Source organism: Corella eumyota, chromosome 6 (genome assembly GCF_963082875.1).
Source record: "Corella eumyota chromosome 6, kaCorEumy4.1, whole genome shotgun sequence".
Lineage (NCBI taxonomy): Eukaryota > Metazoa > Chordata > Ascidiacea > Phlebobranchia > Corellidae > Corella > Corella eumyota.
In genome coordinates, this window is record NC_137495.1 from 866,905 (window position 1) to 891,446 (window position 24,542).

General features: G+C 31.7%; 1 protein-coding gene across 1 annotated transcript in view; it reads right to left on the minus strand.

Annotated features, from left to right (window-relative positions):
• Nucleotides 1-24,542, minus strand: part of LOC145756013 (stalled ribosome sensor GCN1-like) — a 31,955-nt gene that overhangs the window by 6,747 nt on the left and 666 nt on the right. The window contains exons 3-43 of the mRNA XM_082572234.1: nt 23,907-24,105; nt 22,923-23,109; nt 22,565-22,753; nt 22,086-22,194; nt 21,232-21,435; nt 20,406-20,554; nt 19,999-20,193; nt 19,556-19,685; nt 19,013-19,181; nt 18,631-18,731; nt 17,929-18,165; nt 17,281-17,405; nt 16,555-16,733; nt 16,053-16,142; nt 15,441-15,597; nt 14,848-15,052; nt 14,240-14,371; nt 13,043-13,331; nt 12,579-12,666; nt 12,338-12,508; nt 11,695-11,829; nt 11,123-11,305; nt 10,554-10,655; nt 10,038-10,184; nt 9,327-9,450; nt 8,665-8,776; nt 8,132-8,264; nt 7,651-7,764; nt 7,199-7,328; nt 6,984-7,119; nt 6,496-6,634; nt 5,945-6,135; nt 5,313-5,526; nt 4,794-4,936; nt 4,072-4,186; nt 3,457-3,672; nt 2,886-3,050; nt 2,158-2,320; nt 1,754-1,845; nt 1,453-1,545; nt 478-678 (exon numbers count right to left, since the gene is read on the minus strand). Coding sequence (XP_082428360.1) covers nt 478-678; nt 1,453-1,545; nt 1,754-1,845; nt 2,158-2,320; nt 2,886-3,050; nt 3,457-3,672; nt 4,072-4,186; nt 4,794-4,936; nt 5,313-5,526; nt 5,945-6,135; nt 6,496-6,634; nt 6,984-7,119; nt 7,199-7,328; nt 7,651-7,764; nt 8,132-8,264; nt 8,665-8,776; nt 9,327-9,450; nt 10,038-10,184; nt 10,554-10,655; nt 11,123-11,305; nt 11,695-11,829; nt 12,338-12,508; nt 12,579-12,666; nt 13,043-13,331; nt 14,240-14,371; nt 14,848-15,052; nt 15,441-15,597; nt 16,053-16,142; nt 16,555-16,733; nt 17,281-17,405; nt 17,929-18,165; nt 18,631-18,731; nt 19,013-19,181; nt 19,556-19,685; nt 19,999-20,193; nt 20,406-20,554; nt 21,232-21,435; nt 22,086-22,194; nt 22,565-22,753; nt 22,923-23,109; nt 23,907-24,105 — 6,353 coding nt within the window. The remainder of the gene's footprint in view (nt 1-477; nt 679-1,452; nt 1,546-1,753; nt 1,846-2,157; nt 2,321-2,885; nt 3,051-3,456; nt 3,673-4,071; nt 4,187-4,793; nt 4,937-5,312; nt 5,527-5,944; nt 6,136-6,495; nt 6,635-6,983; nt 7,120-7,198; nt 7,329-7,650; nt 7,765-8,131; nt 8,265-8,664; nt 8,777-9,326; nt 9,451-10,037; nt 10,185-10,553; nt 10,656-11,122; nt 11,306-11,694; nt 11,830-12,337; nt 12,509-12,578; nt 12,667-13,042; nt 13,332-14,239; nt 14,372-14,847; nt 15,053-15,440; nt 15,598-16,052; nt 16,143-16,554; nt 16,734-17,280; nt 17,406-17,928; nt 18,166-18,630; nt 18,732-19,012; nt 19,182-19,555; nt 19,686-19,998; nt 20,194-20,405; nt 20,555-21,231; nt 21,436-22,085; nt 22,195-22,564; nt 22,754-22,922; nt 23,110-23,906; nt 24,106-24,542) is intronic.

Here is a 24,542-nt window from a genome sequence, read left to right on the forward strand (position 1 = left end):
TGCATAGTTAAAACAATTCAATTTAAAAAAATTACAACATAAGTTTAGTAAATTAGGTTTAATGTAAAAACATTTATTCTTTTAAAGGATTTATAAAAGTAATTCACCAATTCACCAGATTTATAAAAGTAATTCACCAATTAAAAGTAATTCACCATTTCACCAATTCGCCATTTTATGTATTTAAAAATATGTTATTACCACAACATAGGTTCTGTATTTAGTTAAATAAACCTTTGGCATTTCTTATTATTTGTCATTGACTCTTATCATATTTTATTGCACAAGTGCCTAACCTAATAGTTTGTGTGTTTTAAGTACTTAAAATGAGTTGTGGAGTAGTTTTTAAGGTGTAAGTTGGTGGACAATTGTTCAAGCATTCTCACAATATTAAACTATAACGGGTACAGCTCAAAAAACAATTTAAAACAGAGTAGATAGCACATTAATAACCAAAACTTATAAAAAAGTGCTTACCTGACAGTAAGACTGTAGAAGTGCGATTGAGGCTCTCCTAGTGGCCACATCATTACTCTTTATCCCCGTTAACAGATCATCAGTTACAATCCTTGCTCCGTGGTCACCCTCTACACTCAGCACAACCTTTGTTGCGTCCTTCAAGATGGTTTCAAATTGTTCAAGGTCGTCGTTCACCTCAACTAAAGCTTGTAACAACGCCTAGAGAGAAAATGGAATTTGGTTGAATTTAAAAAAAAATCTCTATATAATAGAGCATAGTGGACAGTAAATATATATATATATATGTATGTATGTCTAACTTATAGACCTACAACATAAATAAAACTGTTGTTTGAGATGTGCAGGTTTTGGGTTTGTTGACCATGCCATAACATGTTTAAAATCTTTGTGTAAACATTATTACTTTTGGCATGTTTTAAATCATTAAATTGATTTTGTCATTTTTTCCCGTCGCATTGTTGTAATATTAATTGTATATCGTATTTATTATTTACTTTTATCAATGTGTGAAAAACCAAAATAAAAAAAGGTAAATTATCATGGACAAATATTAGTTGAAAGTTGCAACCATTTTATGAAAACTAAAATCCTGACCATAAGGCAGGCTATCGAATAGTTTATATAAAGCGGTAAAGTAGAAATATATATGTGAAAGGTATAGTTTATATTAAATAATCAAATACCCAAGAAAAAATATGATATATTAACCATTTTAATGTGATGTAAATTAGAGTAAGACCACATATATAAAGCAAAAGAGTCTTAATTCCTAGTAAAATATGTTAACGAACTTTCAAATAACTAGTTCCATGTTAATGTTTAGGCCTATATACAAGTGTTATAGGCACAAAAAATTACCATAAAATCCAATCAAGATGACAATAATATAATAGGTAAGTGATGTAAAAAATAATATAATCCATTTAACTTTAGTTCATGGTATAACAGCACTAATGACAACTAACAACTTACCTTTAAAATGACTGGTAAGTGTCGGGTTAAAGCTTCACCAGCAACAGAAGATAGGAAAGCTAGAACTTCGGTGTTAACTGGAGGTTCAATTAACTGAAAAAAAGTGTTTTTAGAGAACAGTATATTAATTATTTTAACTTTAAATGGTGAATTAAAAGGAAAATCTTAACCCCTGATTATATTATTGTACTTACAATATGCCATTCTAATAGGAGTACAATTACTTAATAAATACAGTGGCATAAAAATCATAAATATTAGAAAACATTATTTATTCAACATAGAAATCATATATATTTACCTTAGGAACAATAAAAGGCAGAACCACTCTTCCTTTGACCGAAATTATTTGTCTTAAACCATCAACAGCAAATTCTGACGTCTCTTCATTTTCTAACATTGAAAAAAATAATTTAGTTCCAATTTGAAATAAAATGGTAATCTGGTTAGAGTGTAGTGAGAACATTTTTACACTGCATGTTGTTCTGGGTTTGATTCTCACTGCATCTATGCTGTAGTGCCCTAAGCCAGCACTTAATCAGCAGATAAATTATCGGGCAATTATGATCTATAATATCCCAAACTGTCAAAGTCAACTTAAGACTGGGTCGTGGTAACAAAGTCTTGTTTAGGCTGTGAAGTCAACCTTTCCACATCGAGGATAAAGATATATCTAAATAAAGTCAACAGCTTAAATCTACTCACTAAGTTGTCTGAGTAAAGTTGGTAATATCTCATCCAGAGCTTGAACCCCGATGGTCGAATGTAAATGTTCAAAAGTTGTAGCAGCAGCTAACCTCACTTCAGCCTGGGAGTCACATAAAGCTAGTTGAACTGTGGGTACCAAATTGTCAGTAAAACCATATATCTGAAAAGAAAGTAATAGTATTTAAACTACCTTTTTCAAATATTTTTTTTAGATCACTTTTCTGACCTAATCATAGAGTATCATCAGTTACCCCAACCCAATCTCAAGTTGCTTTTGGCAGTTTGAAATATTATAGATTACAATTGCTTATTAATTAAGCTACCAAATAAGTGTTGGCTCAGCAGGAGTTTATACCGTTTATAGCGCCTTACTCAAGGGTCCTACAGCATGAGATCAGTGGATATCAAACCCAGTTCTTTATGTAAGGAAGCCTAGTGTTCTGACCACTACACCATGCTACCAGTATAGTTGAACTTAAAAGCATCAAAATCGTTTTTTAAATTCCCAAATTAACTGAATATACATACACAAAACATCACTTAAACCCTTGTCTGGTATCCCATATCAAATAAATTTTAACTACAACACTTACATTCTTATCAACTATAATGACTTTTAACTTTACTAATAAAACAACAATATAATACATGCAAATATTAAGACCAATATTTATAACTTAAGATATAAGTTCTATTAAGGTTGCTTAGCAACAACCATAACTCACCGCATCCTTGGAGCAGCTCTTAATGATCTCGGTCAACCCGATGCAGACTCCCTGCCTCTGTAAAGCATCCTCTGAATCCAGTCCTCGCTCCAGAATGGGGATTAGCTCCGGCAACATCCTTTCTCCTAGCTTGCGAACAATGTCGCCAAGAGTTTTAGCTGCAATCTGAAGAATTTATAAAGTGAATTTAAAAAAAAAATATTTAACCCTTTTATATTAAGCAATTATACCAACAAATCTATTACAAAAATGAACACTTTAGTTCTGTTTTAATAGAATAGGGTTTAAGTAAACTGCAACAGATTTTATAGTTTACAACATCCATTAAAATAGGTTCTCTGTTCGATTGCGAATGCTTTAATTCTACAGCGCTTTTAAGTAAAGTGCTATAAACAATATAAACTCCTGCTAAGCCAAAAAAAAACAATCAGCATATTAATTATTGGGCAACTATCACAAACTGGCAAAGGCAACTTGAGACTGGGTTGGGGTAACAAATGTTACTCTATGTTTAAGTTGTGAAATCGACCTTCCAACATTTAAAGGATAACTTAACAAGATAACCACAAACCTGTCTTTTATCATACACAGAAGAAGCCAAACAACCCAGCAACAACTTAAACAAAGTTGGGAGGATTTCCCTCAATATTCTCGGTGTATTTGGAACAATTATCTTCCACACATGAAGGGCAGATTGCCTCACATTGAGAGCTATATCGCATCGTCCCATGTATAACCCAGATAAAACTAAATCTCTGCGGTCCTGGCCTAAAGTCTCAATTAATGCCTGAAATATAAAAATAATTATAATTTTTGTAAAAAATAAAAAATTGTTAAAAATAATCAAACTAGTCAATTATTATGATATTAATTCTATCACATATTTATAGTAGTAAGGGTATTATTCAATGGGTTAAAAAATTTTTACTTCTGGTAAATTTAAACTGTTTTTAAATTCAAGATTGTTAGCTGATTTAAACATTAAGGATTATAAATATAGATAATGACATCATAGATATGTTTTCACATTATACATATATAACAGAAAAACTCAAATTAAATACAAAATTATATTTTTTTACATACTATAGCAAAATTTGAACTGTTTTAAAATATAGAATGACTAGCCACTTTTATTTAAATAATCTAAGCGTTTGATGTAAATAAATGAGGATTATGACATCACCTTGAAGCCCTCTTGTGTCCCAAAGTTGTCATCTTCCTCCCCCGTTGAACTCATCTTCCCAGTAACCCCAGTGATGTGGTACAACAAGTCTCCTAACAACTGGATCGAACTTAACCTAAAGGAAAATACATTACATTACCCATATACATTTTTCATATAAGTTAAAGCTAAGTTACATTACCCATATACATTTTACATATAATTCAAATCTAAGTTACATTGGTAAAAATGTTACAAGTTTATAGCATTCAATTTTTAAACTAGTCTAAGAGCATCATTTTATGGTGAAAGGTTTTATATTTTTTTGGGATAGGGTGTGCTGTTATGACATGTTTAAACTATTTGTAACCCTGGGCTTAAGGGCGAATAGTATAGTAATTTATTTATACCTATAATTGATTTATACCTGTAATTGATTTATACCTCTAATTTATACCTATAATAGTATAGGCTCAAGGGTGAATAGTCAAGGGCGAATAGTGTGGCATTAAAGCATTAATAGTGTGGCATCAAAGTAAGAAGCTTTAAACTTCTGCTGAGCCAGCACTTAATCAGCAGCTTAATTATCAGGCAATCATAATTAATATTATTCTAAACTGCTAAAGTTAACTTGAGACTGGGTCAGAGTAACTGATGTTACTTTATGTTTAGGTCATGCATTCGATCTTCCCACATCAAGGATAAACAAATATAAATACAAAATAATAAATAAATTATCCAACCTTATCCTCCAATTGTCATCAAACAATCCCTTCTCAATCTGTGGAAGTAAAACCTCGATGGCAGTCTCAGCGAACATTGTAATAATTCGTTGTCCAGCACATAAAGCTGTCTCTCTCACAAACTCACTCTCATCTGCTAGTGCCTGCAAGTATGATGTCATAAAAAGGTCATTATTTTATATTTATTTATCCTTAATGTGAAAAGGTAAACTCCATGATCTAAACATAGAGTAACATCAGTTACCCCAACCCAGTCTCGAGTTGCCTGTGGCAGTTTGGGATATTATAGATTATAATGGCTCAGTAATTAAACTGCTGATAAAGTGCTGGCTAAGCAGAAGTTTATACCGTTTATAGCGCCTCACTCGAGACGCTACAGCAAGAGAGCAGTGGAAATAGAACCCAGGACCTCATGTAGTAAAGCCAAGTGTTCTTACTACTACACCAAGCTGCTGGTTTTTCCAAGAAACACTACTTTTTTGTTTTTAGCCATAATTTTAAAAGTAATATAAAGCCTACCTGTAGAATAGGCTTCAAAACATCCCCAATATAAGGCACAAAATCCTCCCCAAAAGTATGGGGCAAATACACAAACAACATAATATACCCATCCCTAACATGGGGTAGTATATTGTCAGAGTTTGCTGTTTTTATTATTTCTGGTAGAAGGTTCGCTAACTTGGTGCGGCCAAATGAGGCAAGCATTTCACTTAATCCTTGCGCAGCACCAGACCTAGATAAACAATATTAAATTTAATACAACACCTAGATAGAATAAAACTAAATATACTGAACTTATAACTATGTTATAGGCACACAAAGTGAATAAGACTGTTGTTGGTGGTGCTTGGGTAAATTATCAAGACCAAATATTAGTTAAGAGTTGCAACCATATCATGACAATTAAACTTTGTCTGTAGGGCAATATTGACTACTATGTTACAGACTGTAAAATACAGGCTCTAATTTGGTACAGTTCATGTAATGCATTAAACAGAGCATACCATGCACTGTAGCAAACTACAATTTAAATTCCTAGGTTTGATTCTTACCACTGGCAAGTTTATTCCCCTTTAAAATTATTCAAAACTGAGATAAGCAAATTTCAACAAAAAAATTAATAAATTAATAAAGAAAATCTCTATCCCCACCTATCCACTGAACTCTGCTCAGAGGTTAACTTCTCCATCAACCAGGGCATCAGCTCCTCAAACTGGGTCTCACCCGTGCCCCTAACCATTGCCCCCAGTGCCTTTGCAGCTATCCCCCTCACCTCAGGTACAGGGTCAAGCAAGGTGTTTTTTAACCCAGGGATTATACCAGCAAGATAGGGTTCCAAGTCCTAAGAAAAATTAAAAGTATTCAAGATACAGTTAATTTAAAATATTTAAAAAAAAACTAATTTAATCATTTTATAACTAATTGAATTAAAGTTAAAAATAATAATAAAAATGATAAAAAATAATAAAACAAAAGTCAAAAAATTTAATTTAAAACTTCTGCTGATCCAGCACTTAACCAGCAGCATAATTACCGGGCAATTATAATCTATAATAATATCCCAAACTGCCACAGGCAACTTGAGGTCAGGGTAACTGATGTTACTCTATGTTTAGGTTGTGAAGTCAACCTTCCCACATTGAGAATGAATAATTTTGAACAAAAAATACTAACTCTACAAACTAACAACAACAGTGTTTACCTTCTGATCAGTAAGTGAGTACATATTTCCAATAATTTGAGCGGCCATCTTCCTAGTGTCGGTGGATCGATCCTGGAAAGCTCGTTGTACAACTGGGAGGACCAGGGCTAAGGAGGGGGCATCAATAAAGTGAACGAATCTGAAAAAAAAATGGTAACTAATTAAAAAATATTTATTATGAATTAATTTTTAGAAAAGTATAAAAAAGGTAATTAGTTGAAAAATAAAAAATAGCTACAATTATTAATTAATTATTAATCAGGTTATAAAAATAGCTATAAAAAATCAAAAATAAATTAATTAGTCAATTAATTAATTAATAATTATAAAATGAACACTAAATATAACCAAGTTTTTTTTTTAACTTATAAAATAAAATATATCCATAAAAAATTATAGATTATTAGGCATGTTAAAAAAACACATAGTTTTAAAACAGCCTTTACTATTGTTTAGAATACAACATTGTAGAAAAACATTTGTGTTACTTGGTGTTGAGTAACGTCTGCAAACACTTGGAAGTCCTCTGAGCTGGGTTACTCAACGCTGCCAATAAAATATCAGAGATTGCTTGAATCTCAGGATTCCTTATAACCGAACCAATCTGCTTCAATGCCTGCTGACCTGTCGTATTTTAAAACAGTGTAATTATTAATTAATTGTTTAATTATGCAATTTATAATTAATAAACTAAGTAACCCACCTGCTTTCTGTACTTTAGGATGAGAATCAGTCAGAACTTCACATAACTTTGGCACAATGCTAGGAAGACAAGCTGAGAGTTGTTTAGGAGCACAGAAGGCCATTGCACCAAGTAACTCCGCTGAACCAGTCTAAATGTTGTTAATAGTAATAATAAGAACAATGTTGTAATACCAAACTTAGGAAAAGATACCTTTTTTATTTTGTAAACAAAAAATGGTTAACATTAGAGTTACTATGAGCAGTTAAAAATTAAAAAAAAACACCTTAAAAATTATATAAATTTAAAATTACTAACATATAGGTATAACAAACCTACCAAAAAACATATTTACCTTAAAAATAAACCAATTTACTCAAAGAATATATAGACTATCAAGTTTAGATAGTGAAATTAATGTCATAACAAAACTCTTGCATTATTTAGGTTTAATTTATTTTTAATGCTTATACTTTAGTTCTCCAAGAGTCCTCAGTATGCAAAGCTTTTAACAAAGAAGGAAGAACCATTCGAACTCCATGAGCACTCAGATTCCTCATCACAGCTCTTGCAGTATTGTCTGCTGCCTGGAGTGTAAAAAAACAAATTAATTTATCGAAAGGTTTATTAAAATTTTTTTAATGAGAACATTGTAGTCAGGCACAATTGTTTCTTTTACATAAAAAGTTTTTTTTTTGACTGAATTTTTTATATTAAGCAAGCTAAATATAATAGAGCTAGAGTGCCCACAAATAAAAATAATTTTTGTTTGTAGAGCGCATGTAAATTAATGCTGTCAAATTTTAGATTAAGAATTACAACCATATTACAACAATTTAAAATCTCAACCATAGGCAGGTTATCAATTAGAGTAAAAAATTAAAATAATACTTTTACCTAACCAATAATCATAAACTTTAAATATTCACAAAATTTCGAAACAGGTGTTGTTACCTCTCTGACATACTGATTTCCATCTCCGAAACAGAGCAGCAAATGTGGCAGAACGTGAACAATGTACGGCTCAAACAGGCGACCTAACATGCCACAAAACATCTCAAATGCCATCAAAGCTCCCTCCCTATGTCTGTAAGAAAATAAAGAATTAAAAAAATTAGAATATTTTTTAAAGTAAGTAAATGAAGGTTATACCAATTTTTTAATATAGGATTTTTTAAATATAATAAGTACTACTAATTGGTGTAGTGGTCAGAACGCTTTACTACATGAAGTCCTAGGTTCGATCTCCATTGCCTACATGTTGTAGCACCCTGCGCTATATAAAGCTATAAACAGTATGAACTCCAGCTGAGCCAGCAATTAATTAACAGATTAATTATCAGGCAATTATAATCAATAATATCCCAAACTGGCACAGACAACTCGACACTGGGTCAGGGTAACTGATGTTACTCTATGTTTAAGTTGTAAAGTCGACCCTTCCTCTTCAAGGTTAAATATTGTAAAAAAAAAGGCAATATATAAACCTGAAATTCTTCTTGTTCTGTACAGCTTCAATTAATTTGCTCATAATATCAAGTTGTTTAAAAGAAACAATTCCTAATCCTTTAACCATACCAGCCAACCCATAAGCAGCTCCTATATAGAAAAAATGATAGTAGTTAAAATGGTAAAGTTAAACATAAAAAAGTTGATTTTGAAGGCCAATTCATTTCATATATAGCAAATGAATAAGTGTCACAATATAAAACTTAACACATGGAGTATTTAAGTAAAAATAACACAATGTAAAATAACATCTCAAAATTAAAATATATATTAATTAATTACACTTAACTGGTAGTTGGTTTAAAAATAAAATTTTTATCTATGTGATAAATATATAGCATGTGTTCTAAGTGGTTTTTTAAAAGGATATTTCTATTTACAGCCAACTAGACTGATACTTATTTAATTTTAAGAGGTTATGTTTAATGTATTATGTTTAATATTTATAAATAACATATGTTAGTGGTCATAATATTAAAATTTTACACTAGTTTTACTGATATAAATACTGAAATTAGACTTTTCATGAATGTATTAATGTACTGTATGCGTTTTTGGTATCATTTTAAAGGACGTTTCTATTTACGGCCTACTAGATTGATACTAATATAGTATCCAACAGCTTAATTTTAGAATTTACCTTTTCTTTCCCCATATTTCTCCGAATCCACCAATATAACCAACAACTTCTTCACAATATCGGGAGCATCCTTCTTGATGGAGGGAACTAATGCTGGAAGACAATTTGCAACCGCCTCCTGGACCTAAAACAATAAAAGATATAACATTAGAAACAATTTAAGAAACTATTTTAGGATAAAGTTAAGATACAAGATATCCTTATTAACACTCATCAAGATAAGATAGGCTTACTTAGATTTAAAATAGGGAAGATTTATATTTAATTTTAGGAACAGTTTATAATCCAAGATTGGTTAAATTAATTCTTCAGCATGGTGTAATTAACTAAGTAACATCAGTATCAAATAAGGCAATATTGTATATACAATAAACCATGAGTTTGGGCAAAAGGTCGATAATTAAACATCACTAATATACTTAAGTCAATTGCGTCAAAAATCAAAAAAAATTATATCAAACTGTGTTTACAATGCTTAGTTTAAAAACCAAGTTATATGTGAACATTTAAATAAAATAAGCTTACTCATAATGTCAAGTTAGATTAAAAATTACAGCAATATAAATACAACAAATTAAGTCAATATTATCTTCATTTACAACAACTCAAGACTAAATAAATGTAACCAAAATTGAACAAAATGAAGTCAAAATATATAAAAATGTACAAGCATTTGCCATCATTTAACCCCTTAAAATCCAAACTACAAACCTCTTGTGAAGGTGTTGATAACGTCTCAGTTAGTTTAGCAACAATTGGTTTCACTTTAGGATTATCCCGATCTAAATGCCGAGCTAGAGTACCAAGTAACACCACAACACTTTGGCGAATTGTATCATACCTTTCTGAAGTTGGTGCCTATGACATTTAAACTGGTTTACTTTTACAATAATTTAAATTTTTTCAAATTTATATATATTTTTATCCTCGATGTGGGAAGGTCGAGTGCGCGACTTAAACATCGAGTAACATCAGATACTCCGACCCAGTCTCGAGTTGCCTGTGGCAGTTTGGATTAAACTGCTGTTTGTGGTGTGTAGGTAAATTATCGCAGGCAAATATTAGATAAAAGTTGTGACCATATTACGACAAATACAATCTGATTATAGGGGGGCTATCAGCTAGTTTGCATTATTTAAGAATGGGTTAAAGTAACTAAGTTTACCTACACATAAGAAATATTTAAAGAAAAGGTAAATTTTAAACAGAATAAAATCATTTTCTTACATTCTTAAGGAATTCTTCAAACACGCTTAATAATTCCTCTGTGCAAACTTTCCCATGATCATTAACTGCTTGTAACGCTGCATCCAACATGAGAGAACGAACCTAAGTTAATTAAAAAAACAATTATTATATCAAAACTAAGTCAAACCTAATTAAAATGACCATATTTTGTATCTGTATTTGTTTATTATTGGTGAAAACTTTACGGCCTAAACACAGAGTAACATCAGTTACTTGGCCAGGTTTTGAGTTGTCTTTGGCCTTTTTTTTAAGCAAAGTTAAAAAAATTGCTTAATTATTAATCTGCTGATTGGTTTTAGGCTCAGTAGAAGCCAAACACAGCAACTTAACAAAAGAAACTACAGCATTGAAGCAGTGGGTATTAAACACGGGATCTTTTGTACTCAAGCCAAGTGTTTTAAGGACTTTAACATGCAAGTTTTTGTACGAGTATAAAACCTGTATTCAATTTTTTTTAATTTGCTGTTACCAAAGTTTACTTAAAAAAGCAACAAATATCCTTTAACTTAATTGAAAAATAAAATTCTTTCTTAAAAGAATTTTTTTACCTCAGGATGTCGATCTCCCAATGCATCCGGAACAAAGAAAGAAAACAACTTCCCAACTTGATCATCTGGAAGGATGGAGGACAACTGGAGGAGGGAGTGGGAGACCCCGATGCGAGCTTGGTATTCATCCGGAGGACTTTCCTGGATCACTCTTCCAAGATGATCCATAACTGGAGGTGGTCTCTAAAAAAGTTAAAATTTCAAAATTATTTTAATAATTTTTTTAACTATTTTAATTGATTTAAGAAACACTTTAAATTTTTACCCTATAGTTACTTATTCTTATGACCTATAGATTAACATCACTTACCCCAACCCAGTCTCGAGTTACCTGTGGCAGTTTGGGATACTATAGATTATAATTGCCCGATAATTATTCTGCTGATTAAGTGCTGACTCAGCAGGAGTTTATATCGTTTATATCGCTTTACTCAAGGGCGCTGAAGCATAAAAGCACTGAAGATTGAAGATGTTTAAACACAAAATTAATATTTTTCTTCAGTCTGCTTCAACTGGAAAAAAACTTTTTAAAACAAAATTATCATCATTTATTTAATATTCGAACAACTTACATCCAACTTCCTGTTATAAAGATCAATAAGCTGAGTAAGAAGAAGTGAAACTTGATCTTGGTGCAAACTCAAAACTCCTTTAAGAGCTTGAGCTGCCGAGTTCTGAATAACTGGTTCATGATATTGGATGTCATCCTAAAAAACAATTTACAAGATTATTATCTAAGGTAACTGAATTCAAAAAGTGAAAATTAATGTTTGTGAAATGATTTAAATTGTATTGAAATGTGTGCGAAGATAGTATCAAAAATCTGTTAATAAGTCAATATGTAATCTACTGTATATTTAAAGTGTTGAAATTTAACATTGCTTACAACTTTGGCTCTAAGCAACATATATGTTATTTTGGTATTAATGTTTCATTGCAAATACTTTCAATTTTAAATAACTTTTAGATAAAATGATATACTAATAAGAAATATAAAATACATCACTTGGCTTTACTACATGAGGTCCTGGGTTCGATCCCACTTGCTCTTATGTAAGACTATAAGTAAGCGGCCTGATTATCGGCCAATTAAAATCTACAATACCCCAAACTGCCGAAGGCAACTTAAGATTGGGCGAGAGTAACTAAAGTTACTCTATGTTTAGGCTATGAAGTCAACCTTTTCACATCAAGAATAAATAAAAAATTTCTTACCAGAATGTTGTCTAACAACGAAGTCTCCACTTGGTATTCTAACTCTATCCACAGATCATCAGCCAACTGTCTGTTCATCTCATCAACATCATGCTTAGCTACCCATGCACGATGCATGACCTCTAAGCTTACTGGTGACCTTAAGATGATGTCGCCCAAAATTTTAAGTCCCTGCATAACAAAAATTATAAATTAAAAAATTGATTTTACAAACAGCTGATGTAACAGGTTTGTGACCAACCTTTAGTGCTGCACCACGAAGAGTAGCGACCGGTGATAACAGTGCCTCAAGTAAAACTCTAATTTCTTCAACACTTGCTTCTGATACTCTACAAAAAAAACAAAAAAAAATTTACATTTTGCCTAAAATTAGACAACAGAAACTGGGCATGATCTTTAACAATTTTAAGCTCTAATGCCATATCAAATAGGTCTGGATAAAAAAGTTTTAAGTATTTATTTAACCTAAATGTGTATTGGCCTCACTTTAAAACCTAAACAAAGAACAACATGTGTTACTCTAACCCAGTCAGTCTCGAGTTGACTTTGCCAGTTATTAAAAAAAATTTGTGAAAACATTGCCCAATAGTTAATCTGTTCAATGAAATCCTACCAATGATCTCATGTTGTGAAGTCAAGTGTTCCAACCAGTAACCACTACATCATATAACCAGTTTTATTTTACATATTTAACCCAATCCTTACCCTATAACTTGGGTCCCAGCTTCACAAGTTGCCAACAAAACTTCCTGAGCCAAAACCTGAACTTGGACCAAACTTGTTCCAATCAGTTGACACGACGTCCTTAGAACTTGCTCTCTCGGGAGAATATTTGCTGCATCATCATCGTTATATTGCTTACGAACATGACTCAGCATGATTTGAAGTGTTGAGCACATGATGTCGACGTCGCCGTTGACAACGGTTCCTGTACCCTTTAAAAGTTGTTGGAGGAATGGGAAAATAAAAGCAAAGAAAGCAGCAGTTTGTGGGTCTGAAAATTATTAAAAAAATCAGTTTTTAAATAACATCAGGGAACGAAATAACGGGTCGCTATTTGCTAAAAGCGAATCGTTTTTTAAAATTAGCGAATCGTTTTTTACAAATATATTAGAAATAGCGAATCAACAAAAAAAGGTTCAGGCAGTGATAAAACTCTCGTGTATATTTTTACGATCTATTTTACACCGATTTCACACTAATTTAATTACATCATCATAATCCTGCGTAAATGTAGGTTACTATAGGGCATTTAATAACAATAACTTTCCATGTTTTGGCAATGCGTAAATTTCGCTCCCGAGATCGTTCAGTTTTTTTTTTTTTTAAATGCATAACACAGCCTTAAAAGAATTAAAAATGTTTCGTTTTTCGTGCAAAATATTCTTAACAATTGTTTAACAATAAGTTACGTTTTAAAAATGCCACGCAACCAAGTGTTACAAAAAAACGCGTCAAGTGTTACGAAAAAACGAAGATTATGACTTGAACCTAATAATTACTATAAAAATGCGACCTCATTTTTAGCGAATCGTTTTTTAAACGTTAATTCAGACCCTGAACATATTATCTAACTTACAAGAAAAAAAAGGTAATCTAAATTTCTCTGCCCCCATTTTACACATAATCATGCATAAAATCTTTATATAATGGAGCTCGATAGATAATAAATATTTATGTGCAATTTAAAGGCTTACAAAATAAACAAAACTGAGCGCAAGTAAAATGTCATGGTCAAATATTAGTTGAGAGTTGTGACCATATTACAACAATTAAAATGCCAACCGTAGGGCGGGCTATCCACTAGTTAGTTATAAATAAATAACTTTAAACCATTTGTTGCGTTGTAAAACACCATAAATTGAAACTAAAAATTTAGTATTTAAAATTCAATAACTTTACTTGATTTAAGTTGTTTGTTGAGCAGTTTCACAATCCTTACAACAGAGGTCTCTAACTTTTCATCGCACCAATTAACATCAACATCCATGGAAGGTTGCAGCATCCTTAGAGTAGCATAACTGCATTGTAAACCTGGAAAATACAATATATGTAAATAGTCAAAAAAAAGTTTAAAAATTGACAATTTAAAAATAGTATTTATATTTTATGATACAATGGCCAACAGCATAATGAATTGAATAAAAGTGGTATAAATAAAGTCCATCTAAATGTATACTAATACCTAAATATCAAATAACATCCTTTAATTAAACACTTAAGTCTGTCTTTTATATATTTATTGTTCTCGATGTGAGGAGAAAAACCTAAACATTACACCGACCCAGTCTTAAGTTGCCTAATTGCCTGGTAATTAAATTGCTGATTAAGTGCTGGCTCAGCAGAAGTTTATACCAGTTATAGTGCCTTACTCAAGGACGCTACATCATAAGATTACTTGAATGAAAGTAGTGAGGATCAAACCAAGTACCTCATGTAGTGAAGCCAAGTTTTATGACCCTTATACCACTTACCTCTAAGTTAAACAGAAAACATTAATATTAACAAACCTATTTTATTGAAATTTTCAGGAGTCATAATATTGTTTAAAAACACAAACAGATCCTGACATCTTCTTGAAGCTAGAGGTGAGGATAAAGTGAATAAAAGTGGTTTAATGAGCATCACCAGGTGGCCTGAAAGATCACTTGTGAGGTCATAATTCTTCATAGCAGATGACAAAACATCACACATCGAGTTAAACTTGGTGTTCAACTAAAAAATCAAAATTTCAATTTAAAATTATCTTATAATTTAAGGCTAGATTTTTATTTTAGACAAACTCTTGGATAATAAGAAAGTTATTCATAGGATGGCCCTGGGTTTGATTCTCACTGCTCTCATGCTGTAGCGCCCCTGCGTAAGGTCGTATCAACGGTATGAACTCCTACTGAGTCGGCACTTAATCAGCAGCATAATTATCGGGCAATTATAATCTATAATATCCCAGACTGCCACAGGCAACTTAAGACTGGGTTGGAGTAAATGATGTTACTCTATGTTTAGGTCGTAAAGTAGACCTTCCCACATTAAGGATAAATAAATACAAAAAAATGACAGATTTGGCAAAAAGAAATTTAAGTTCAAATATTAAATCACAAACCTTTAGTAAATTATTCCTGATGACCTTTTCCTTCTCTAGTTCAAGGTCAACCAATTCCCGCTGTTTTTTGTTTAAATTAGGGGGTATTTGGGGGGTGAGTTTTACCCCACCCCCCTGTATTGCCCCTCCACCTGAGTCCCCCTTTTTTAATAGCTCCCTAAAAAATTTAATATTTAAAATTTTTTTTTAAATTGATGGTATAAAAATATAAAATATTATAAGTTAATTTCCAATATCCTATTTTTGATCTAATTAAAAGTTAAAATTTCTCTTTAGGCTGTGTATGCCAAGCAAAAGACCAACTTTATAGCTAAAACATAGATAACAAAGTTGAAAACCCAACATTACCCCGCAAATTTGTTATCTAATTAGAAAAATCCTAGTAAAAAAGCTAATTTTAGCACATTGATAGTGTATTAGGACTTAGTTAAATTAAGTAGCAGTTAAATAAAGTAGCAAAAATGCTTCACTTTAGCCACTACCATATATAGAAGCAGTGAATATATATTTGTACTTCCTTGGGTCACGATAAAAATACAGTTTAAATACCTTACTAATTATGCCAGAGAGCCCTGTAATTTACTTGAATAAATAAGAATACTATAAACCCACCTTTTTAGTTCTTCTCCCATCATTTGTTCCTTGTATGAATAAGCTTTACTTTCTCTTTTAATGTTCTTGGTTACTGCTATCTTTGGAGCCCTACATATATATGTGTTAAGCGTTTAGTTTATTTGCGTAGTCTGTAAATCACCCTTTTTTTAATATATACTTGTTTATCCTTGATATTGAAAGATCAAATTCACGATTGAGACATAGAGTAACATTTGTTACCCTCACCCAGTTTCGAGTTGCCTTTGCCAGTTTGGGATATTATAGATTATAATTGTACGATAATTAATCTGCTGATTAAGTATTTGCTCAGCAGGAGTTTATACCGTTTATAGCGCCTTATTCAAGGGTGATACAGCATAAAAGCAGTATAGCTTGAACCCAAGATCTCAGGTGGTGAAATTAAGTGTTCTGACCATTACACCATGCTGCTGGTTAAAAAAAAAGAATAAATCTACCCAAAATTTTTAACTTTTTATCACAGAAATCAATCTAAACCCACTTGTCAATGATAGCCATGTTGTAAAGCTGTCCTTCAGGAGTTAACATAATGTTGTACTCAGTCTTTGTGATTGTATTTAACTCCGGTATATTAAATATTTCAGTGGCATAGTCAACAACATGTGGCATTAGTATATCAGGAGCTATTCTTACAAGGTCAGATAAAGCAGTAAGGTTCGCCTGAAATGGTAAAGTGAATGGTTTAATGAAGTTAAAATTAATTAGCAAAAAACTATACTTGATATTTAAAGTTAAATTTGGATCAATAATAAAAAGACAGAATTAGGTCAATAAATAAAAGTGCAACCTTAATTGTTACAACTATAAATAATGGCCCAAAAAGCAGATACCTATGTAAAAAAGTAAGATTAAATGCATCATGAACACTATTTAAATATGTATACACAACTACGCTTTGCATTAAATATACCGGCAGTGTGGTGTAGTACTCAGAACACTTGGCATCACTACATGAGGTCCTAGAGTCAATCCCTACTGTTCTCAAGCTGTATCACCCCAGAGTAAGGTGTCATAAACAATATAAATTTCTGCTGAGCCAACACTTAATCAACATTTTAATTTTGGGGCAATTATATTCTATAATATCCCAAATTGTTTAGGTCGTGAAATCAACCTTTTCATAATGAAGATGGTTGAACATAAAAAAAATAATCAAATGATAGTTTTAAAACTACTGTAAAAATCTAAATTTAACAAAGTATTTTACCTGAGTATGTTGTTCTGGTGTGATTAATTTTTGTTTTATTTGAGCAACATTCTCAGCAATAAAAATCCTGGCATCAAAACCATTTTTGTAGAGGAAATCGATCCATAAATGATTATTCATCTTCACTAAAGATATAATAACAACATTTTAGAAAATAAAAATTTTAATTTATCTGTGTAACATCAAATTATCCTTTTTAGTATTAATTCTTGATAAAGGAATGCTGACTTATCAGCCTTAACATAGAGTAACATTTGTTACTCCGACCCTGATCAAATCTTAAGTTAACTTCACTAGTTAATGTAGTTTAGGGTAATAATGAATATATTTGCCCAAATTGATGTAAAAAAGTTAACTTCATGACCCAAACATAGAGTAACATTTGTTACCCTGACCCAGTCTTGGGTTAACTTTAGCAGTTTGGAATTAGATTAATTATATGATATTTATACTCCTAATTAAATGCTGGCTCAGCAAAATTTTAATCTTTTTAGAAGCCCAACTTAAAGATGCTACAGCATGGAAGCGGTAGTAATTGATCCAAGACCTAATAGAGTGCAGCCAAGTCTTCCAACCACAACACCATGCCACCAGTCTGAGGTAGTAAAGTATTATAAATATTGAGAACAAATTTTACTAACAACTTACTTATACAAGGATGATATGCATCCTCCAATATACTAAGAGCAATCAAACATCCAACTTGTTCGTTATTTTTCAACTCCGGAACGTTAATAATACTTTGCATGGTGTCGTGGAATCGACGAGGCGTGACATAAGTTTTCAACAACTCCGAGGTGTCATCGATGGTTTCAAGGTCGATGTATTTTGAAGGTCGTAGAACTTCAGATAAGGTTGATATCATCATGAAGCAAAATTGGTTGTCTAGAACATTAAAAATCAATTTTTTAATTTAGCCTTAACTTAAATATTTAATTAACAATGTTTTTATAATATTTTGTATGTTTTTAAAGAGGATTAGATTTAGGTTTTTGAAGAAGTTTTGTATAAATATAACTTTATCATTGATGTAGGAAGGTCAACTTTGAAACCTAAACATAGAGTAACATGAGTTACCCTGACCCAGTCTTAAGTTGACTTTGCCAGTTTAGAATTTTATTAATTATAATTGCCATTTAAATTTTTCAAAACATTACATAAATACATATATTTAAAAAAAGCAGTAACATATCATGTGTATATACCCAAAACAATAAACATCACTCACTTATTTTGCCTCCATGTAATATTTGTTACCCCAGTCTCAAGTAAACTTTGCCAGTTTAAAAAGTTTTTGCTAACATGTTTTTTTTGTCTATGTAAGACCAGTAACAATTAAACACCACTTACCAGGCAAACTAAGTTGTAATTTCTTAATGGTTTTGGTCACAGCTTTCCTCAGTGGATAGTCTTTGTTCAACATCATATAAACTAAACAACGACCAAAATTCCTAAAAAAAATAAAGTTTTGAAAAAAGAAAATCAATTTTGTAGTTATAAGTAATTTTAAAAATACAGAATAAAATTCATTGTTTAGGAGTAACAAAACAATCTGTGAGCCTCATGAAATGTCTAATTAATAGGCCACTAAAATAAAACTTCCATTTGTGGTGTGTTGGTAAATTATCACAGGCAAATATTAGATAAGAGTTGCAACCATATTACAACAATTAAATTCCCAACCATTGGGCGTGCTATTGATTTGCTTTTTTTTTAACATTAAATAACTTACTTGATATTATCAGATTGTAGCTTTTGTGAATGTTCCAGAAATAAAAACTCGATTAAAATATTTAATTTCAACAAAGTTTCATCACAAGAATTATGGAGGAATTTATCAGAACAAAATAAATTCTTCTTTGTGTCCAGGATTGTATTCCAAAAACCTTGCCATTTGTAAGCTGGAAAATTAAGTAAAAACAGAATTAATATTGGTTTAAAAGTAAAATTTTTAAATATTAAATATCAACAATAAAGAAAAAAAGCAGCAGCGTGGTGTAGTGGTCAGAACACTTGACTTCCTGGATCCCTACTGCTCTCATGCTGTAGTGCCCTTGAGTAAGGTGCTATTAAAGTCCTGCTAAGCCAACAATTACTCGGCAGCTTCTAATTATCAGCAATTACAATTAATATTGTCCTAAACTGCCAAAGTCAACTTAAGACTGGGTCAGGGTGATAAATGCTACTCAATGTTTGGGTCGCGAAGCTGACCTTCCCACATTAAGTAACAATCAACCACATATGGTTATTGTTACATCACACAACAGAACCTCACCTTTCTTAAACTCTACGTTTTCTAACTTAGCTACTAGCAATGATGCAAACAATGCCTCTGTTACCATGGGAACCTGGGATGCGGTGGCCTTTTCAACACACTGAAGCAAGTAGCTGAGTAGGGGTTCCACCTAGTCATTAAATTTTTGTTAGTTTTTAAATGTTAGCTTAGCGAAACTTGAATTTGTAAAACTACATCATAAACCTTAGCCCAGCCTAAAAATGCTTAAAAATACAAGCAGTGAGATTTAAACTCGGGACATCAAGTTGTTATTATATGTTATCTTAGTATGTGATTACCACTTTTTCCCCTAACAAACTGAACTTAAATTTGTGTTTTTTTGTCTTATTTAAAGATGCTACAACGGGGCAGCAGTGGGAATTGAACTTAAGACATTGAAACTTTGTATTTATGTTATAACCATCCAACTAAAATGAACCAACCTGGCTTAAATTGTCTTTCTTGAAAGCATTCACCATTGCATCCAAATAACTGGTTCTCACAGCTGGTGTGGATGATTTAAGAGATGGTGCTTTTACAAACCAGTTAACCAATTCAACTGGTACCTGGTTCTTCAACTTTTGGCACCATTTTGATAGCGAGGAACCAGCTTGCACCAAGGTTCCCTCGTGTACCTCCTGGTATCAAAATTTAAATTAATCAAATTTTATTTCAGAAGATGTATAATAAAGTTACAAAATTTGCTTAAATTTAAAAAAAAAATAGACTATTTCTTCAAATTTTATTGTCCTGATAAACTTCTGCTATTAAAATTAAAACAAGAAAAAGGAACTAGTGGTAATACTTTTTAAGCTACTTGTTAAAAAATTTATAAAACATTTAAACTTACCAATTGTAGAAAGGGTAAGAACATTTGGACAGCTGATGAAGTGAGCTCACCAGCTGATTGGCCGCTTCCAACTGGGCTTGAAGCCAACCCACCAATCACAATCAAGACTGAACACTTTTGACCTGGAGTGGTCAGTTTACCTTCAGATCCTTAACAAAACAAAAACATATTTAAAATAATTTAAAAAGATTAAAGTGGTATACTCTACAGTTAAGTGTATTTTAGAGTAACTTTTTAGGTACATGCCAAGCCTAAGAAAATAAATATAATAAATCAAAAGTAACTTTTAAAGTTAATAAGTGTTAAAGTTTATAACATAACCGGCAGCGTGGTGTAGTGGTAAGAACTCTTGCTACACCACACATGAGGTCGTAGGTTCAATCCCCACTGATCGCATGCTGTAGCACCCTTGAGTAAGGTGCTTTAAACGGTATGAACTCCTGCTGAGCCAGCACTTAATCAGCAGCTTAATTATCGGGCAATTTTATTCTATAATATCCCAAACTGCCAAAATCAACTCGAGACTGGGTCGGGGTAACAAGTGTAACTCTATGTTTAAGTCGCGCATTCGACTTTTCCACATCGAGGATAAGGATATATACAAAAAAAAAAAGCATAATTAAAGTTCAAATTTATTGACTATTGATCTAAAAAAAAACAGTCTAGCAGAACACTTCATAACAGATACCATCCAGATATACTGTATGAAATAAACATAAAGGATCAAATTAAATACATATCTATCAAATAGATTAAATTCTAACTTATATAAAATCCAGTAGGCCTATATATTAATAAAGGTACATCTTTACAACATGTTGCAAACCTTTCAAAACAGCGAACAAATATCTCAGGGCTTCCAACACGGCTTGTGCATCGCTACACTGTGTTGCCATAGTAACGACAATCTCCGTCGCAACCTCCCTGTTCTTGTCGTTCTTGGAAATAAGTTGAGCTGACAAAATCTTGAGTAAATCAAGTGAATGTTGACTAAGATCAATGCCAACGTTACCAACTATGCTCTTGATTGCTATAAGTTTGAAAATAGAAAATGTTTGTTATATTTATATAATGAAGCTTAACGGACAATCGATTTATATATGTATGTCTAATTTTGTATGCCTACAAAATAAATAAAACTGCTGCTTGAGGTATCTGGTAACTAATTGTGGGCGCATATTAGTTTAAAGTTGTGACTGTTTTTTTTTGTATATATCTTTATTTTCGATGTGGTAAGGTCGATTGCGCGACTTAAACATAGAGTAACATCAGTTACTCCGACCCAGTCTTGAGTTGCCTTTGGCAGTTTGGGATAATATAGATTATAATTGCCCAGTAATTATGATGCTGATTAAGTGCTAGCTCAGCAGGAGTTCATACAGTTTATAACGCCTTACTTAAGGGCGCTACAGCAAAAGAACAGTGGGGATTGAACCCATGACCTCATGGTGGTGTAGCAAGTGTTCTTACCACTAAACCACGCTGCCGGTTTAACGACAATTAAAATGCTGACTGTAGGGCGGGTTATCAACTAGTTTAAATAAAGAACAATAAAAAATGATGATTTAAATTTAAATATGGGCTTGATATACTAATCTATATCTACCATATTGCAATTTAGACATTCTGTTGAAATAAAACAAAAACCCATTAAATATAGTAACTAGCACACATACATACTTGTTAAAACATTGTCTGGACTTCTCAGCAAAGCTTTCTGGAAAGCTGGGAAAATAATTTCCTTGAAGTCTGAGTGAGTAATTTCTTTCATGATTGGAATGCTGCAATTCTACAAAAAGATAATCAATATTAAAATAAAATTATTCCCAATTTATAACACGTTAAATACTTAAGAAAATAATTTTAATGAAAATTATCGCAAAAAGCCTAAATTTTTAATATTATTGTTCGTTATGTGAACAAAATAAGTAAGTTATTGTTAATTGCAATAAATTCATTTAAAAAAAGAAGAATTACTGACACGATACCAATCTGCCACACAAAGAGTATTTAAATTATTGTAGTTACAGTCAAGTCTTTTCCAAAATAATCCTTATTCAACAGTTATTAAAATTAAATACCGAAATAAATCAAAGAAAATAAAATATCGAAATAAATCAAAGAAAATAAAATATCGAAATAAATCAAAATTCACTTACCAGCTCAGCAGTTGTTGGAGCAGATTTGCTCATCACAATAACTTTAACAAACATCACTAAAACCTCATTTTTACGCTCCACCAACTTCCCATGATGACCTTGAAGCATTCTTGCCACTAGGAGGCAACCTTGGGGAAAGGAATCACCTCCCAAAAACATCTCAATCATGGTTGGTATCACATCTTGGTTCTAAAAACAACAAAAAAGAAAGAAAAATTAAATTTAAAAACCTATTTGTATATATATATACATATCTCAGAAATGTTTTTTTTGTAAAAATTCATATTAAAAAATACAAATTTTATGTAATTTACACACCTAAAGGGATCTTACAACTTAAACATTAACTTGAATTTACCTTTTTCCAGTAAGCCCCAATTTTGCGATCAGCACTCTTGCAAATAGGTTGATGTTGGCTTGCTTGTGAGCCATAATATAATCCAGCCTGAATGGTGGCCAACTTCTTAAAATCAACTTCTTTGCCCTCCCCTCCCAACATTATTGACCAACCAAGTGCTACAAGAGCCTGCCCAGATAAACTGCGACTAAAAATTTAATTAAGGTTTTATTAAGTGTAAAAAAGTGTAAATATAATTTTTATCAGTCTTTAATCTTTATAAGGATAGCTAAAATTGAAAGACGGTATATTGAATTTTAAAAAAAATTTCAAAAAAAATTGAACATAGACCAAAAATTGAACATAGACCAAAAATTGAACATAGACCAAAAATTGAACATAGACCAAAAATTGAACATAGACCAAAAATTGAACATAGACCAAAAATTGAACATAGACCAAAAATAGACCAAAACTTATTGAATTTAAAAAAAATTGAACATAGAACAAAACTGAAAGACCGATTCTCATAAATATATATATAGAATCAAATGAATCAAACTATTTCGAATAGATCAAATGGATCGCATTTATTAAGTGCATTTCAAATGAGTGAGGGTTGAAGTGGGAGTTTAATTTATGAATCCTTCTGTTTCATTTGATCAATTCCATATTTATTTGATATGCATTCGATTTAGTGTAAACTACTTAGCTCTCGTGAAAGGGAAATTAAAAAAAAAAACATAATATAAAATAGAGATCACATATGTTGGCTAGGTTGTAGACAAAACATAATTACACTACGGCTCTCCTAAACTCTCTCGTCTGGACTATGGTGCAAGAGAATTAACACCAACGGATTACGGTTCGAGAGAATTCTCTCCTACGGTAAACGGCACGTTGTTTTGTCTAGAGCCGGACAACATACGTGAGCCTACGATAGTTCACTTAACTACAGGTGATTTTAAAACTAAAATTAACAGTTTAAACTCACACAAATCTTACCATGTATATTTGCTTGTGGTCTGATACTTTGCCTCCTCACTTAGAACTTGCAACAAAATAGTTTGGGAAGGTTTCGTGTATTCATCCACCAATAACTTCAATGAATCGAGCACACATTTACGTGATATTAAATCCTTGTAGAATGGTAAAGTTGAGGTTAAGGATTTCATCAATAACTTGATTACACCATCAGGAATATCTAAAAAAATGGTGTTGGTAAAAAATTATATATATAAGTTTTTTTTTTTTTCAATTTTACAATCTTTAGTTGCATTAATAAAACTAAATTTATCTTCGTTATTTTTGTTCAATTCTAATTTATTATATATTGTCAACAATAAGATAAAATATAATGTTATAATACAATTCTAATTGAAACTTTAAAATTATTAATAAATCAGTTATGAAACAGTTCCAATAAAAGATATTGGAACAAATGGATAGAATAGTGGAGCCCTATTAGTGTTGTCCGCCGGTTTAAACGAGTAGTACTAAAATAAATACCACAAAGGGCAGAATTTGCAAGGAAAGGTTAGGGTAAGGTATAAAAATCCTGTACCTTTTCGCATTTTATAAACTTAGCAAAAGCACAATAGAGCTCCACTTAATTTAGTACATTTATAGGTACCCCACTAC